The sequence below is a fragment of the Glandiceps talaboti genome, chromosome 3 (assembly GCF_964340395.1).
Source record: "Glandiceps talaboti chromosome 3, keGlaTala1.1, whole genome shotgun sequence".
Lineage (NCBI taxonomy): Eukaryota > Metazoa > Hemichordata > Enteropneusta > Spengelidae > Glandiceps > Glandiceps talaboti.
Genome location: NC_135551.1, coordinates 20,512,774 through 20,528,989, shown reverse-complemented (window position 1 = coordinate 20,528,989; position 16,216 = coordinate 20,512,774). Strand labels below are relative to the sequence as shown.

Below are 16,216 nucleotides of genomic sequence, written 5' to 3'. Positions count from 1 at the left end.
GCCCAATTACGTATGTATGCTGATATTATCAAGAATATAAGGTCTGTGTATACTGTTTCTAGCTAATGGGCCCGGTCAAATGATGTCTTAGTACTCATACGGAGCATTAGGCAGATTGATACATATGGTCACTGATGGCATCAGCATAGCATAATCAATACAAATAGCTATTCGGTGGGACAATAAATTTAGCCCATTAAGCATCCATGGTCTATGCGACATAAAGTTCAAATAATTGAAAATAACTTTATAATTTATGCTGTTAATTTGAAAGAATAAAGTAAACAACTTTTACATTTTAAGGGCATCATCATCGCAACCTATTGTTTTAGGTAATTTGAAAGGCACCAAATTAAACGACGTTGTCAATTACGACATGGAGAGTACAGGAATGGATTACCATTCACAAGAATAGTATTACCAAATGTCTACGATTTACAACTTCTTATTTGTTGTTGTACACATTTTGGTACAATGACATTGAATTTTAATCACAAGTATTTTTTTGTATCTGTCTTTCAGGTGTCTGTCTGTGTCAGTATTTATACTTTAACAGCAGTCGGTATAGACCGTTACTACGCTATTCTACAGCCAATGAAAAAGCGAATGACCAAGAGCCGTACCAAGCTCGTAATCTGCCTGATTTGGTCCGTGTCCCTTAGCCTCTCTATTGTTCAACTCGTGTCAGTGAGAGCTGTTCAGTTTGATTTGAATGACCCAAAGTACCACAATCGCAGAGAAGTTGTGAATGAAGATAATAATGGGAACACGGTAATAGTGACCTTTTGTGCCGAATGGTTTGATGAAAAGACTGCCGCGGGATATGAATTATTTATCTTCATTATTACCTATATTATCCCACTGAGTTTGTTGTTGTACACATATGTGAATATCGCTAAACGACTATGGGGAAGGCAGCTACCAGGTCATATGGACAAGAACCGAGATATAGCGCATATGAAGTCAAAGAGAAAGGTAATGCTAATACAAAGTAAAGACAGAGTTTAAGTGATATTCTTACTTCGAATTCGTCAGTATAAAAAAATGTTGTTTTTAGTACAAAACGAATACTAACACTATAGTTTTAAAAGCCAGGCAACTATTTAGATTATATTCTGTAAAGACAGACAGACAGACAGACAGACAGACAGACAGACAGACAGACAGACAGACAGACAGACAGACAGACAGACGGACAGACGGACGGACGGACGGACGGATGGATGGACAGTGACATACGGAGAGATGACATGAAAACAGCAAACTGCGATTATGCAAGCAGCACAACAAAACCTGACATTCAAATAAAATCCACTCTTAAGAATAATACTCTCCAATTGTGTAACTTGAACACTAGCTATCATTACTGTCTGGGCTAGAGATTAAAGACTTCTAACATAACATTTGCTGATATTTACACTTGATAATACTTGTTTTCCCTTTTTTACTAGACGATCAAGATGTTGGTTATAATTGTCTTTATGTTTGCTCTGTGTTGGCTGCCCATACACGCCATTAATTTAGTCATACGTTTCCACCCACTTCTATATGAAGCTGAGAAAACGCAAAATATAATGAGGATAATGCAAGGTTGTTTCCTATGGCTTGCATGTGCAAACAGCTTCGTAAATCCGATTGTGTATGGGTTTATCAACGAAAACTTCAGGGTAAGTAATTGATAGGCAAAGGAAACCAACATACTACAACTGATGTTTCACTATCTTTAGTAAAAATAGGTTCATGTTTGTTGTGAACAACATGTTTCTCAAACAGTGATTTTTATCAAACTAATTAAGATAGAATGCACCCCGGGGACAAATTTCCCTGAAATCACGTTCTTCAATTCTCTCCAACCTTTGACATACGACAGCTTGTACCTGGTTCTTCTGTACAAGACGTTTGGGGCCACCAGAATATCATTTATTCTAACATAGCGTTAACACAGTATTCGGCTGCCATATTGGATTCTAAAATGACTGCAATATTTTATATCATTTTGACCTCATTTTCGGTCATTCATTTTGAATGAGAATCCGTTTGAATTTTCTTGATATAAGTAACAACGTTTAAAGATTTATTCCGATGTGTGTTCTACATTAAGATATTCAATACACTTTTCTAACAGACCAATATTTTCAATTGAGCAGCACGATGTTTTCCCATCTTACATTTTTTCCTCCCATACAACACTGATGGTTGCGAATTATACAAACAAAACATTGATAGCGCGCACGCTCATTTCAGTTTGCTAAAAACACAAATAAACACGTTAAAAGTTGTGTTTTAATCTTCGATGATTCATCTGACAGTGATGTTGATTTGTGTCAACAATGAGATAAAATGTATCACATTATGTGTTATACGCTTCAGCACTATATATATATATATATATATATATATATATATATATATATATATATATATATATATATATATATATATATATATATATATATATACGCACACTGTCACACATCGTGACTATATTATCAGGAGACCTTCAGCCTTCAGCTCTATGCCACTGCGGTATGGAGCACTGTCTTAGCAGATTGATACCCACCGAGTTATATATATATATATCTCGAAAGATATAACAAAGTTTTATAGAATTGTCTGTTTTGTTACCCTAGGAAATGATATTTTACCGTTTTTTAGAGTAACAAACATAACACAAATAAACACGTTAAAAGTTGTGTTTTAATCTTCGATGATTCATCTGACAGTGATGTTGATTTGTGTCAACAATGAGATAAAATGTATCACATTATGTGTTATACGCTTCAGCACTATATATATATATATATATATATATATATATATATATATATATATATATATATATATATATATATATATACGCACACTGTCACACATCGTGACTATATTATCAGGAGACCTTCAGCCTTCAGCTCTATGCCACTGCGGTATGGAGCACTGTCTTAGCAGATTGATACCCACCGAGTTATATATATATATATCTCGAAAGATATAACAAAGTTTTATAGAATTGTCTGTTTTGTTACCCTAGGAAATGATATTTTACCGTTTTTTAGAGTAACAAACATAACGGTTTTACAAATATACGCACACTGTGACTATATTATCAGGAGACCTTCAGCTCTAGCTTATTTTCAAGATCGTTTTATTGTGTCTAATATAATCATACTCAGGGTAGTTTTGATTGTGATAACCTATCCTGCGGTAATCAAACGCGTGCAAAAAGCTTTTACCAAGAGAGTACTGCCATACAGAATACGATATTTGCTGAATTATATGTAACGTATTAATCATGCTATGTTGTAGTTTACTATACGGCATGTATATCGAAATAACTTAAGAGTAGTTAGCCAAAAGCAAGTTTTTCAGGTCGCCGAAACAGTTGAAAACTCTCACTGAGTAGATTGTCATGGTAACAACATCGATCATTACTGTGGTAAATAACGTCATTACCAATACGCCAGAAATCAAGGTATAAGTAATATAGTGATGTGCTTTGAATATTTAAATACAACGTCATCTCGTGGCATGTATTTCTGTAATAGGATACGAGTAATGGAAACTTGTGGCGGATTTTCTCAAACATGGCATCTATTTAAAAAGGGTTGAAGATTAAGATTTCACATCTGCCAGCCTAACAGCTAAATCACTAAGAAACGAAAAGAAACATTGTGTACACATATTGTACTGTACACCATGTTTCTTAGTTTATAGCTTCGTCTATATGCAATATTGCAACAGTTTAAGTACACAAAATACGACAAAATAGCACTTTCGAATCGAAAGGAAATGCATAGAAATGTACCAATTGCCAAATGATACAAGTTCTTTGAATAGCTTTTAACATCAAATTGTCACCAACTTCGACAGTCAGTCTGTATAAAGAAAGAGTCTTAACATGTAAATTTCTTTCTGTTATACATATGCAGAAGAAATCAATTATATCTTTCAAATTGGTAAACTCTTAACGAGTGCATATATCTTTCATATTCTCTTAATATTCAGCATGTCTCTCAAGGGAATTTGTTGAAAAGTTTATAAAATTTCTACCTCCTACAAATAAAATAATAGAGTATTCATAAACACGTCACTGACAATTATGTGGTTTAAAAAACCCTATAGACCGGTGAGATTTTTTAAGAACCATTTGCACGAGATTACAAATCAGAGAGAGAGAGAGATATGAGTTGTGAGGGCTGCGTCACGCCAACGACCAAAATGATTGGCGATCAGCATCATTCTTTAAAATTACAATTAACTAAATGAATGTTAAATCTAGTGAACAGATGTCATCCTGTTTTCGTACAAATCAATCCACCACAACGCAAAAACACTCCGGACACAAAACAAACAACTCCCGCTTAGTATTAGCATGCATGATTATAGATTGCACATAACAGCGTTGAGTCATTGATAGTTATATGAATATGACACAATGAATGTTAAATTCAGTTAACAGCTCTCTTGTTATGCCACTTTTACTTTACCAATCGCAGCTTTGTCTGGGACGCGACCTTTGCAGAACAGAACGCTGAGCTTGGAACATTTCGAAAGATTCAGAATTATTCATCCTCAGCTCAAGAACACTCCTTTCGCCATGAAATGATCGGAGTTAAACCGTTACTTGGATTTTCGCGCTTCCTCAGCGATCAGCAGATGACTAATAGATTGAGATTGTCAAGTGTACTTATCGATTGTGATTGCTAAAACATTTCCCGCCATTTCCATTATATTTAATATGGAAGAAAATGTTTTGGACCATAATCATAACACTTAGGTGTATTCCTAACGGTTAATATTGAAACACACCGAGGGCTTGTACAATTATCTCAAAGGTGAGGGAGTTTTCTTGTATGCACTCAACAAACTAGCACGATGAGTAGGTATGCGTGTTCGATTACTTTCACGTTCATGATTATGGTTCGGTCCCTGTAGGATTAACATCAAGTTAATCCATAGCTTGAAGCCAAAGTGTGTCACATCATGTTCACGTTACAAACCTTCTGAGGTCATTAGTTGTTCTCCAATGGAAGTTTTTATCTTTATAACATAGGTGTCCCGCTGTGGCACAATGGTTGCAATACCAGTCTTGTAATATTAACAGATGGCAGCACTATTTTTGCAATATTTACACACCATCATGATATATTTTGCGTGAATGTGTAGAATACTTCTTTCTCTGACTCTGATGATGTTTCACGGCATATATTTTGAACACCATTCTCTTCGTTACCATTGTATAATTCACAGTGCTAGAATAAATGTAGTTTTTGGAGTCTAGTTTAAAGCGACTAATTACTATTTTCTCACAATTTCCAAAAATATTCAGCGTAATTACGCTAAGTAATCTGCCCGAGTGATCACCCAATGGAGTCGCCTGACAGTGTCAATTAAAATCTGAAAGGTCCAATCATTGATCAGCTTGTATAACCACTTTATACCCACATATTACATAAGCAGAAACCACGACTGGATCTTTCAGAATGGACTTCAAAACACTATATTTAATACAGTCTAGTATAAATTTCTCCTCTATTCAAATGTCGCCTGTCCCTAGTCGGAAGTTGCATCCCATACATGTCCTGTGATTTATCTTCTACATTCTGAAAGGTGTAGTAGAAAATGTTATGATTAAATGTAGGCATGACGAATTGTCATGAGGACAATACCATGCATGTGTTTCCTGGAGGCACTGTAGGTTATCCTGTCAATTTGTTCCCCAAATGGGAAACCCGGTTGAGAAACCTGAGAAAAACAGTTCTGTGTTGGCATGACAAAAACGTTGGGTTCTCACAAAGACGGTGACGGTTGTTGCCAACATTCCTTACATGACACTGCTGCCTCACCCTGGTGTAATGTACAGTGTAATTGCCACATTTGTTCTTTCTGAGTCCTTTTCTGATACAAAAGTGCCAAATTTGTCAAGAGAAGGACAAACATGGATTTTCTACACTAGTATCTGCTTCGTACGACGCTGTTGTAGTATTTCACGTCATCAGTCACAGTGGTTTAGAGATAAAGCCTGTCATGTGCAGGCATTTTCACAAAAGATTGTTGGCGTTATTTTGCGTTGAACACGTTACAAATACTCAATAAGTACGTAATCATGTATTGGCAAAATGATAAAATAACGACTTTGAAAATTGAGCAGATGTATTACAGACACATTATTGTAGAGAACGATAGTGTTTTGAAAAGAAAATGGTATTAGATAGTCAAAGTACACGATCAACTAAAATATGTTATTCGTACATTACATAATTGTTAAATCATAGATTGCAGTCAAACTTTAACATTTCACAAAATATGATATAGCTCAAAATTTCAAAAACAACGTTACTAAATAATTATTGTTCAAATAAAAATTCATCTGTGTTGGTAAACCATTGTTATAGATTAAACTTTCGTTCCAAACAGTAGGTGCCTCTTAGAGTCGTATACAAATAAACAATTTATCGATAAATGTAATGTAGTCATTGAAGTTATTTATGCATGAACCTATTATGAAATTTGTGAATACACACATACACACGCGCGCACACACACATACCCATTTGTGTTTATATTAGATAGTGAAATCCATATATATATATATATATATATATATATATATATATATATATATATATATATATATATATATATATATATATAGTTTTGTATAAAAACTATTACGCTCTGCCACTATAAAACTATTAACTATATATATATATATATATATAATCAGGAATTGTGGCAGTCAAATCAATGACTTACTTGACAAACATGTTGTTGCACATAATATAAAATCTCCCAAAATACAGAGGAGAAATAATTTTAAAGATAATTTGTATTCTTCTTCAGAATGACTTAACGAGGTTGATGAGATGTCAAAGGGTGTCAAGAAGGCGACGACGACCATCCGTGATGAGTGTGAATTCTCGAAGTAATAGGTCAAGTACTAGTTCTACTAGATCGGCTATAACAAGGCTGTCATCTGTGTTCTCTCTCTCTACAATCTTCGTTAATCAGTCATCAAGCAGAAGACGAAGTGCCGTGAAAATTAATGGTCAATGTAAACAGGATGAAGTTGAGGATATAACATAGATATGCTATAAAGAAATTTGACTGGATGGTGTGTAAAGAAGTACAAGATTTACTGTGCCCTTCTCGTCTTAGATTAGCACTATTTGAATGAGGTACATAACTACATACAATGGTTGCAATATGACGAGTGCATTCTGATCAGTAGTTAACGCATATATACATCTATTGACATGGTTATGACGAAGATATAAAGAATAAATCATTCTTCTATCCTAACACCTTAAAAAATCAGCGATGCGTTGTGATGTTGTAGATGTCGACGTCTGATATGAATTACACAAAGGTGATACACGTCTTGAAGAAATGATAACCCGCCAGTGTCAAAACACTCCCAAGACAGTTATATAACCCTTTTAGTGTATATGCGAAGGGCTATTTAATGTTGTTTCTTTGGTGGATGGACAGATGGATGGATGGATGAATGTAACTCTCACAGCTACTTTAAATTATACTCCTGTGTACTCACATTTTGCGAAATATCTCAATTTGGAGGCGGTGATACATTTGCTAACTTCATCGTCAAAATTGTATCCAATCTTTTCATTTACATAAATAACTTTACCATTGCACTTTATCTTGTATATTAACATTAGTCCGGATGCTGTAATGTGACATCATCTGCCAGGTATTATTATGTTATTCTTTGTTGCTAATTGGACACACACACACAACCTAATGAACTGCAAATGTTAATGTTTTGTCAAAAGTAAATTCATCTGCAATCTGCAACTAGAATGAAATGTTGTGATTTAAACCCAGAAATCAGATTACAAACTTATGAATCGTTGTTTGGTGTATGGATATGACATTGTGATGCTTTGTCACCCGAGGATTGTAAGTAGTAAATTTAATATATTGAAATTGTATACTTTTCAGAAATGTGAAAGCTCTGTATTGCAGTACTATATTTAACTTTTTTCAAACTTAAAAGATGTATGCTGATTAAAGCTAGCGCTGAAACAGACAGACAGATATATATATATATATATATATATATATATATATGAAATTTGCTTTTTTATAAGGATACACATTCGTTAAGTTAATTGCAACATAAATATTAGTACCATACACATATATTTTTAAATATTCGAATTTTTGTATGCTTCTCGCGACGTTACAATGAAATTTGTTCCAAGAATGCTATATTTGAATAAGTCTATTTTTCATGAAACCTTTGCATACCGATTAGCTTAATTAGCATATTTAACTCAGTTGTGTATTTCACAGGTATTTGTCTATAAAATTTGTAAATTTTCTAAACGTTTTGGTATTGAAAGATTAAGGTGAGTGTGTATTCATATGGTGTATATTTTCACCTGTTTCTAAACTTTTCGGGAAGAACGATTGTTTACATTATGTCATGAATATATAAATACTTAAGTATTCACTTTCAATACTGGTTTGGGACTGCTGTGACCAGTGACATGGTGACTGCTAAATAGCTTGCTAATGTGATTGTAGTGGTCATTTTAACTTATTCCTTGTAATCTTTTGTAAATGTAGAGTTTAATCACCACTTTACATGTACCATATAGGTGTTGATCAATTTAAGCAATAAACCACTTCCTGGAAATGGTATACCTGTAGTTTGAACAGGTAACGACGGATACGTATGTGCAAGCGTGAGCGAGTGTGTAGATATATGGAGGGGCAACTCAAAACCAGGAGGCGTACCATTCCCAGGGGTGCGGTATTGCTATCATATTATACCAATATATAGCAATATTTGTAATGAAACTTTTAAAATATGGGAACACAAATTGTAGTTTGTAGTTGAAATAAAGTTGACCAAGTTCAAAAGCGTAGACGAACTCTTCAGTTGTTCCTTTCACTAAACATCAACTGGGTGATACGTTTCAAATTTAAATGTCTATATGCTGATATTCCGAGCTCCTTTTTTGCCAAAGATTTTAATCATGCTTGGCAATCAATTTATTTGAAACGTTCATCAAATATATTTCGATTAACTGTATTATTTATAATGATCGTATGCTGTCAACACTTTGCTACTCAATCCATTTTGTCCTAAATTTGTTTTTAATATTTTGCTAAAAAAAATAATATCCTGGGTTTACGTCGAAAGCTGGCTATGCATTCGAATTTCGGGGTTTTTTTCACACATAGAAGTACATTGATCGACAAATAATTGATTTAAGCTAATCGATATTCTCTTCGTAAAAGATCGTATAGTCATTATCGCTTGTTCTTCTCAGCGGTTTTGTGACTTACTACGTCTATCGATAGAGAGTTATTTCACCATGGCAATGGCTTAACACTGTCATTAACCATGACTATTGAGACCGAAGTAGAAATTCTCACGATCAATAAGACTGGATCAGAATACAAGACAACAACTTGCAATACTGCTTTTCTTTTTTTCACGTTCAAAATCAGAACAGATACCAAACACAAACACAACACACACACAAACAAACAAACAAACAAACAAACAAACAAACAAACAGACACACAGACAAACAAACAAACAAACAAACAAACAAACAAACAAACAAACAAAACATACAAGCACAATTCCTAACAATAAAGAATCATGGACATACGCATTCATTGAAACAATTTATATAATTTGCATACATATAGAAAAATAAAAATTGGTCTCAAATGAAACTAGGCGAAAGAAATATGATGTCGAAATTAAAAACACAACGTACTGTTATCTTTCCACCAGAACATGCCTGGAATTGATCACCAAAGGTTCATAGAGATGCATTGAATATCGGAAACACAGCGTTGTGTGGCTATAAAAAGCCACTAGGCTTGTATAATTTTCTTCGTTTGAGAACGCGATATCTATGCCGAGTCTTCACTAATGCAACAACTTACTTTAAGACAGATTGCAAGACGACATTGTGACTGAACTAACCCATGATTTTACGGCCGTTCAAAACCTGATACATTAAAACCATTCAATAACCTAGTCCGCCTTTCAACAGTATTAGTATATTCTATACTTTCATCTTGTTCAGTATCATGTGACACGCTTCTTGTGTTTGCAACAACCAGATTCAGGTTAGGTTACATTATTGTGTTAAAACAGATACATGTTAGCATTTTATGTCATCAAAAGTTGTTACAGCGAGGATTTTGGTTTCATGGGTTTAATATTTGAGAGATTGAAAAATAGGAACTACACTCCCAGTAAAAGTTGGCGATTTTATTCCATCTTGCCGGTAACGACCCACCTACACGCACACATACCCTCGCACTATACACACAGTCAGCCAGTCCACCATACACCTGATGATCCTTCTGGTGAAACGGACCGTAGTGTAAACCCACAATGAAATAACAGACGCGTCTTCTTTTATTTTACCTATATATACCTGTGATGATATCCTTTCGAAGTTGTGCAATCTTTCTTACGTTTCAAATGTGCTGTGTATCTGTAAACTGGAATGAAGATCATGTGCTATAATCACATGTCCATTACAATTATCATTAGTGATAAGTCTTACTGAAACCAGAGGATTAGAATATTCTCATTATGTGTATCTTAGACTAGTAAATTGGATCTGGATGGAGTCATGATGGTCTAGTGATTAGAGTGGTTGGTTTGGAATATGTAGGTTCCAGGTTCGGGCTTTGCAGTCGCCGTTTGACTAGAATCCTTGGACGACAGTAAAATCACGGTCGTACCTGTCAAACTAGCTGGGTATAAATGGTGGCCTACTAGATAGGTTAGAGGTTACAATGAGAAGGTTTAATGCTATGCGTTTACCAAGACTGAAAATGGATTGTATGCTCCCAGTGTAACTGGTCGTCGTGATATTATAGATCGGTCAGTGTCAGGGGTATTAATCGTAAAACTTCGAGCACAGTGTGGAAAAGCGTTATACATAAACTAACATCGTTGTCATTGTTATCTACTTTACAAAATACAATAGGTCGGAATAACAGTTACACATATTTGCATGTGAGGTTAGTGTATCTTGGCTATATCACCAAATATCTTGTCTTCCTTTGGCTAATCAAACTTTCCATTTTAAAGAGTGCTGTAGTCATCTCTTTCCGAGTTAAAATCACGTAATACCCCCAGTGGTGTAGTATGATGTGGATCGATGAAATTAGCATCGTTTAGAAAAAGCTAAAACACCGTACTTCTTCGTGTAGATGTTATAGGAGTGCACGACATCTAAGTCATAAATGGCATTCAGGGTTTTCTAAGATTTGGTTAAAACAGCCTTTAGACTGCCTTAGGGCATGAACGTGACTGGAAATATTTATTGGACTGCACAATTGATTTTTGAAAAGTTTGAGCAGAAAAGAGCAGAATCCCAAACTTTCTATTATGACATGTAAGCGAGGATTACTAATCGCATGTTCTTCAATCTGTATGACACCATCAATTGATGTACATCAAACCTAGTTATGACGTGAAACTCAAGCAATACGTACTACTGTGATCATCAATATTCAGATGTGAAGTCCAACCATGTTTCCACACAGTAAGTCTTTAGTATTATAGTGATATCGTCATTAAAATTTTCATCATGTTATAATTCCTGTATTTTTATTAAAACAAGGTATAATTGTATGTATTACAAAGACTTATTTCAGTCTAGATGATTTGCTTTCGTTCACTCTATCATCTAACACATGAATAACATATAGCATACTAGTCCATAAATGAACGTTTTGTATACTAAAAATGCTTTGCTGTGTAAATCGACTGAATATATATAATGAACATTACACGCAAATGAATGCATATGTGCGTGTATGTGTGTGCTGTAATATACTGTATCAAGCTTTATCGCTAATAGTAGAAAATCTTCACCAAACATGACAACAACACTAATGAAATATTGCTATGATCAAACAATAGCCCTTCAATTCATGGTTAGCTTATATATATATATATCTTTTAGTGTCGGAGATCATATTTCCATATATGTTGTTTTTAATACAAAAACATTTTGTTATGTTCATGTAAACGACACTCGGGTGTAAGTAAGTGTTTTGACGGTAAAGAGGACTTTTCTTCTTTTTTACATATAGGCGACAATAAAGTTATTACTGTGCAATTATAATTCGAACAGTAAAGGATTACAAGAACTCCACTTTCAATATATAGCTAAATCTCTTAATGTATTAAAGATCACGACTATGACGATGGTTAAAATGCTTCACAACCACATCTACGTCAGTGGCTCCTAATCGATGTTCAATTCCAATTCATCCATTATGATTGCGAATGGGTACTTCATATCGCTTACGTGATTTTACAAGTTGTATTCAACGAATTGGTTTAAATAAAAGTCATAACAAAAATTCTATACATTTCTTTGCTTAAGTTTTCTGTAGCCTTTAATACCAGTGACATATATTTACGACTGCATTAAGTGGAGTTCATTAAAGAAGCTTAATCCATGTGCATTAACAGGCCACCAATTAAATCTCTCTCTCTCTCTCTCTCTCTCTCTCTCTCTCTCTCTCTCTCTCTCTCTCTCTCTCTCTCTCTCTCTCTCTCTCTCTCTCTCTCTCTCTCTCTCTCTCTCTCTCTCTCTCTCTCTCTCTCTCTCTCTCTCTCTCTCTCTCTCTCTCTCTCTCTCTCCACATTGAATTCTATTAGTGAGGTGAGACCGCAGACTTTCTTGAATAGTAACGAATACGAGGTGTTAAGTTGCAATTGAGAATATATGACTTGTATTTATAGCATCATCATGTTAAATAATTGAACTGACATTTGCATTCAATTTAGATTGTCATCATCAGCTAACATCACAGTTAACTATACCCAACATTTCACATCATAGATTAAAATCTACCGTTACAGTCGGCATTATGTTTTGTTGAGGTGACACGCTAGTGTGAAGCGATATAGCAATGCCAAGATTATATATTTACACTACATTTTACATATACCTAAATGTCGCTCATTGTACTTATAGTTGCAGACTACCTCCGCGTCATTGGATGGAATGTCACTTTTTACTGATGTTTGCCTTGTCTGTCTGTGCCTGTCTGTCTGTCTGTCTGTCTGTCTGTTAGTAGGACGTCTCAACAGGTAATGCATCAAGATGTAATTTTGTTAAAAAATTTCATTGAGAGAATGATGAAATTTGTTAACTAAAGTTAATGAAATTAATAAAAAAATAATTTAATTTGTTATCTGAAAAGGTTATGTGTAGATTGAGGCAAGGGTACTAAAATGCTAGTCTATGACGTAAATCCCGATCAATTATATTTCGTTAAACAGTAGTAGTTACCATGGTAACCAAGAGTGACATTGAGAACTTTTACCTTGGGATGTACGGCAACCAGTGTGAAGTATTTCGGTTTCAAATTGGTGAATAAAAGACAATATAAAACTGTTATCCTAATCTGTAACTATTTGGCTGTACATCTGATGAGAAGAAACCAATAACACAGACACCATACAGAAAACAACGGAAAACATAAGTACCTGACGTAGACATTCACATACGAAAAAAAAATATTTAAACAAAATAAAATCTACCTACCCACCTATTCTAAAATTGAGCGTAATCGGAACCACACAATTGTATTTATTAGGCCATATCGTTCGCATTTAAATTTCGTATAACTTATTTTTGCTTCTAACTTCGATATTAAATATATATCATCATGTAGAGGCAATATTCTTTGCAAGAAAAATGATGACTCTAGTTACTAAATTTGTACAAATGGTTTGAATTTAGGTATTCATATTTGAACATCTATTATCGTATTTTTTCAGTGCGTTTGAAATCTCACTCGATTGCTAGCCAGCCTATTCAACTTAACGTGACATGTTTTCCTCTTTATCCTGAATTGAATTGCAAAAGTATACGAATTCACTGAATGACTATATACTACTGCACATTCAGCGGAATAATCTAGATGAGTATCCAATAAGATACTGGTGGTTCTAAGACCCAAGTGTTTTTCTCAATAACTGCATGATTTTGGCAGTAATTGGTTACTGTATGAAGAAAGGCAAATTTTCTAATTTTAATGTTAATGATGTCCTGGAGTGAATGGACTACCGATTTTATGGTCTTCGGTAGAATTGGTTGTATTGAATGTAATCAGTTGATGCTAATGGTTTGTGTAAATATTAAATTAGGCTCTGATGGGAGGATACATCACACATACCTTCAACCAATTATTTTTGCGTTTCAGGCATACTTATGACACTAAAGGATGTGGTTGGGATAGATGAATACCAGTTTTACTAGCCACACTGACAAAATTAATTATTTACTTAAACCCAACCCCACCCTCCGTATTTCTTGTAACCAAATTGTTAAAAGAATGAATACCATATCAATATGTACATGGTAGAAGGCATGATTCATTTTTAAAGAGGGTTATTTAAAATATCATTACCCAACTACACGCGGGCATGACAAACACTTTTTCCCGTAATTGTTAGAATTTGGTTTATAGCAGTTTAATTAGTTCTCTTGATATATTCCCGTCACACAGAAAATTCATTTTCATGGTTCAAAGATTCAATTAAACTAAAATATCATGCATTGATGAAACTCGGAATTACATGACAGAGCGAATGTTTTAATTGGGTGCCTATATCTCAAAGGCTTTGCGTCCAGACAATTATTCCTCTAGATTCACTGAGAAACTTCCAATTAAAATAGAATCTTTCCTCAACTTGAAATGATAAAGTTCCGTGGAATATATGTTTTAAGTTTCTGTAGTTACAGCTAGCTCACCACTTAAATTGTTTGTTTCATCCTTGAAACCCCTTCTACTGACAGTCATTTTACATTGGGTGTTCCTCTAGCGCCAATTTCACAGAAAATTTCACATTTACGGAAAAGCAAGACGGATTTGAAGTCATTCTTGTACCTGAACACTGTTATCTAGCAAGCAGCGGAAGTCATTGCTTTTCAATATACTATTGAAACCAGAAAGACAGTTTCAGTTAGGCGGCACGATGTTTTCACATCTTGCACAACTTTTTTTAATGAATTACGATAACAAAATCAATTACAGAACTATGCTGTTCTCGGGGAAATTCTTACCAGTACACGTCCACTAAATGGTAAATATTTCGGAGACGCATCATCGAATCGCGGTAGAAAATTACGGCGAAGCATGCCGAGAGTATGAGAAATACTACGCTGCTTATATTTCTTTTAAATATGATCGTAAATGTTCACTTTCTGGGATAAAAATAAGCACGTTGCAAAGAAATGATATGAATGGAATGTCTTTGGTTGTTCGTAGTAGTTTCCTCAACCTACGATTCCAGATATACATATCTGAAACACACGTGCAGAGCGCAGGCCGTGCATGCACATGCAACGCTGATACATGCCCGGGATACACACTAGTTTCCACTGCAAATAATACGCAAAACCCTCCTAACATATCGATATCACTAGTACGAATCGGAAAGTTTACATACTTCATGGTAAGCACTCTCGGAACTATGGATCAATGTCTACTTACACCTACATCAGCTAACACCAAGTCTTACGGTCAACGTGCCTTTTCACATGCTGCTCCTAAACTCTGAAATTTATATTTGCCAACGGAACTTACTCTATTGACATTTTAAAACGAAAACTGAAGACTCGTCTGTTTAAGAAGTCGTATGCCTAGTTTCAATCTGTATCATTGGTTGCTACTTTTATCAATGAACTTTGAACTTCTGTGACTTTGAACGTTTTTAACTTTTTATCCCTTTTCAGTATTCCTATCACCTTTTTAGTTTTGTTCAGCGCTTTTGAGCAAACCCAATTTGTTATACTGGCGTTCTATAGTTGATATTATTATTTATTATTACGCGGTCTATACTTCGATTCTATACAACTCGTTTACGGCAACATCCTTATGTAACACTCAATATGTATGCCTCAATGAAGTGAATTTCCATGGCTCTCAATTAAGTTTTGTTAGTCAAAATCTAGAAATCAAATCTGGATATAAACTTATCCATATATATTTGGATATACGTACCTTTTAATACAAGCAACCCGAATACTTTGAATGATCTAGAACGATTCAACGAAACCAATCGACGTCGAAAACTTTGACCCAATTCATCTAGGAGGGTGCTAGTCGCCAAATGTGAAATAATTGTTTTACACGTGATAACTTTGCCTGATGTAATTTATATTCATATGTGCATCCATATCAT

At 34.6% G+C, this 16,216-nt stretch overlaps 1 protein-coding gene across 1 annotated transcript in view; it reads left to right on the top strand.

The window, feature by feature from the left end:
- Nucleotides 1-16,216, top strand: part of LOC144433186 (QRFP-like peptide receptor) — a 67,153-nt gene that overhangs the window by 35,783 nt on the left and 15,154 nt on the right. The window contains exons 2-3 of the mRNA XM_078121495.1: nt 523-975; nt 1,452-1,667. Of these exons, the coding sequence (XP_077977621.1) occupies nt 523-975; nt 1,452-1,667 (669 nt within the window). The remainder of the gene's footprint in view (nt 1-522; nt 976-1,451; nt 1,668-16,216) is intronic.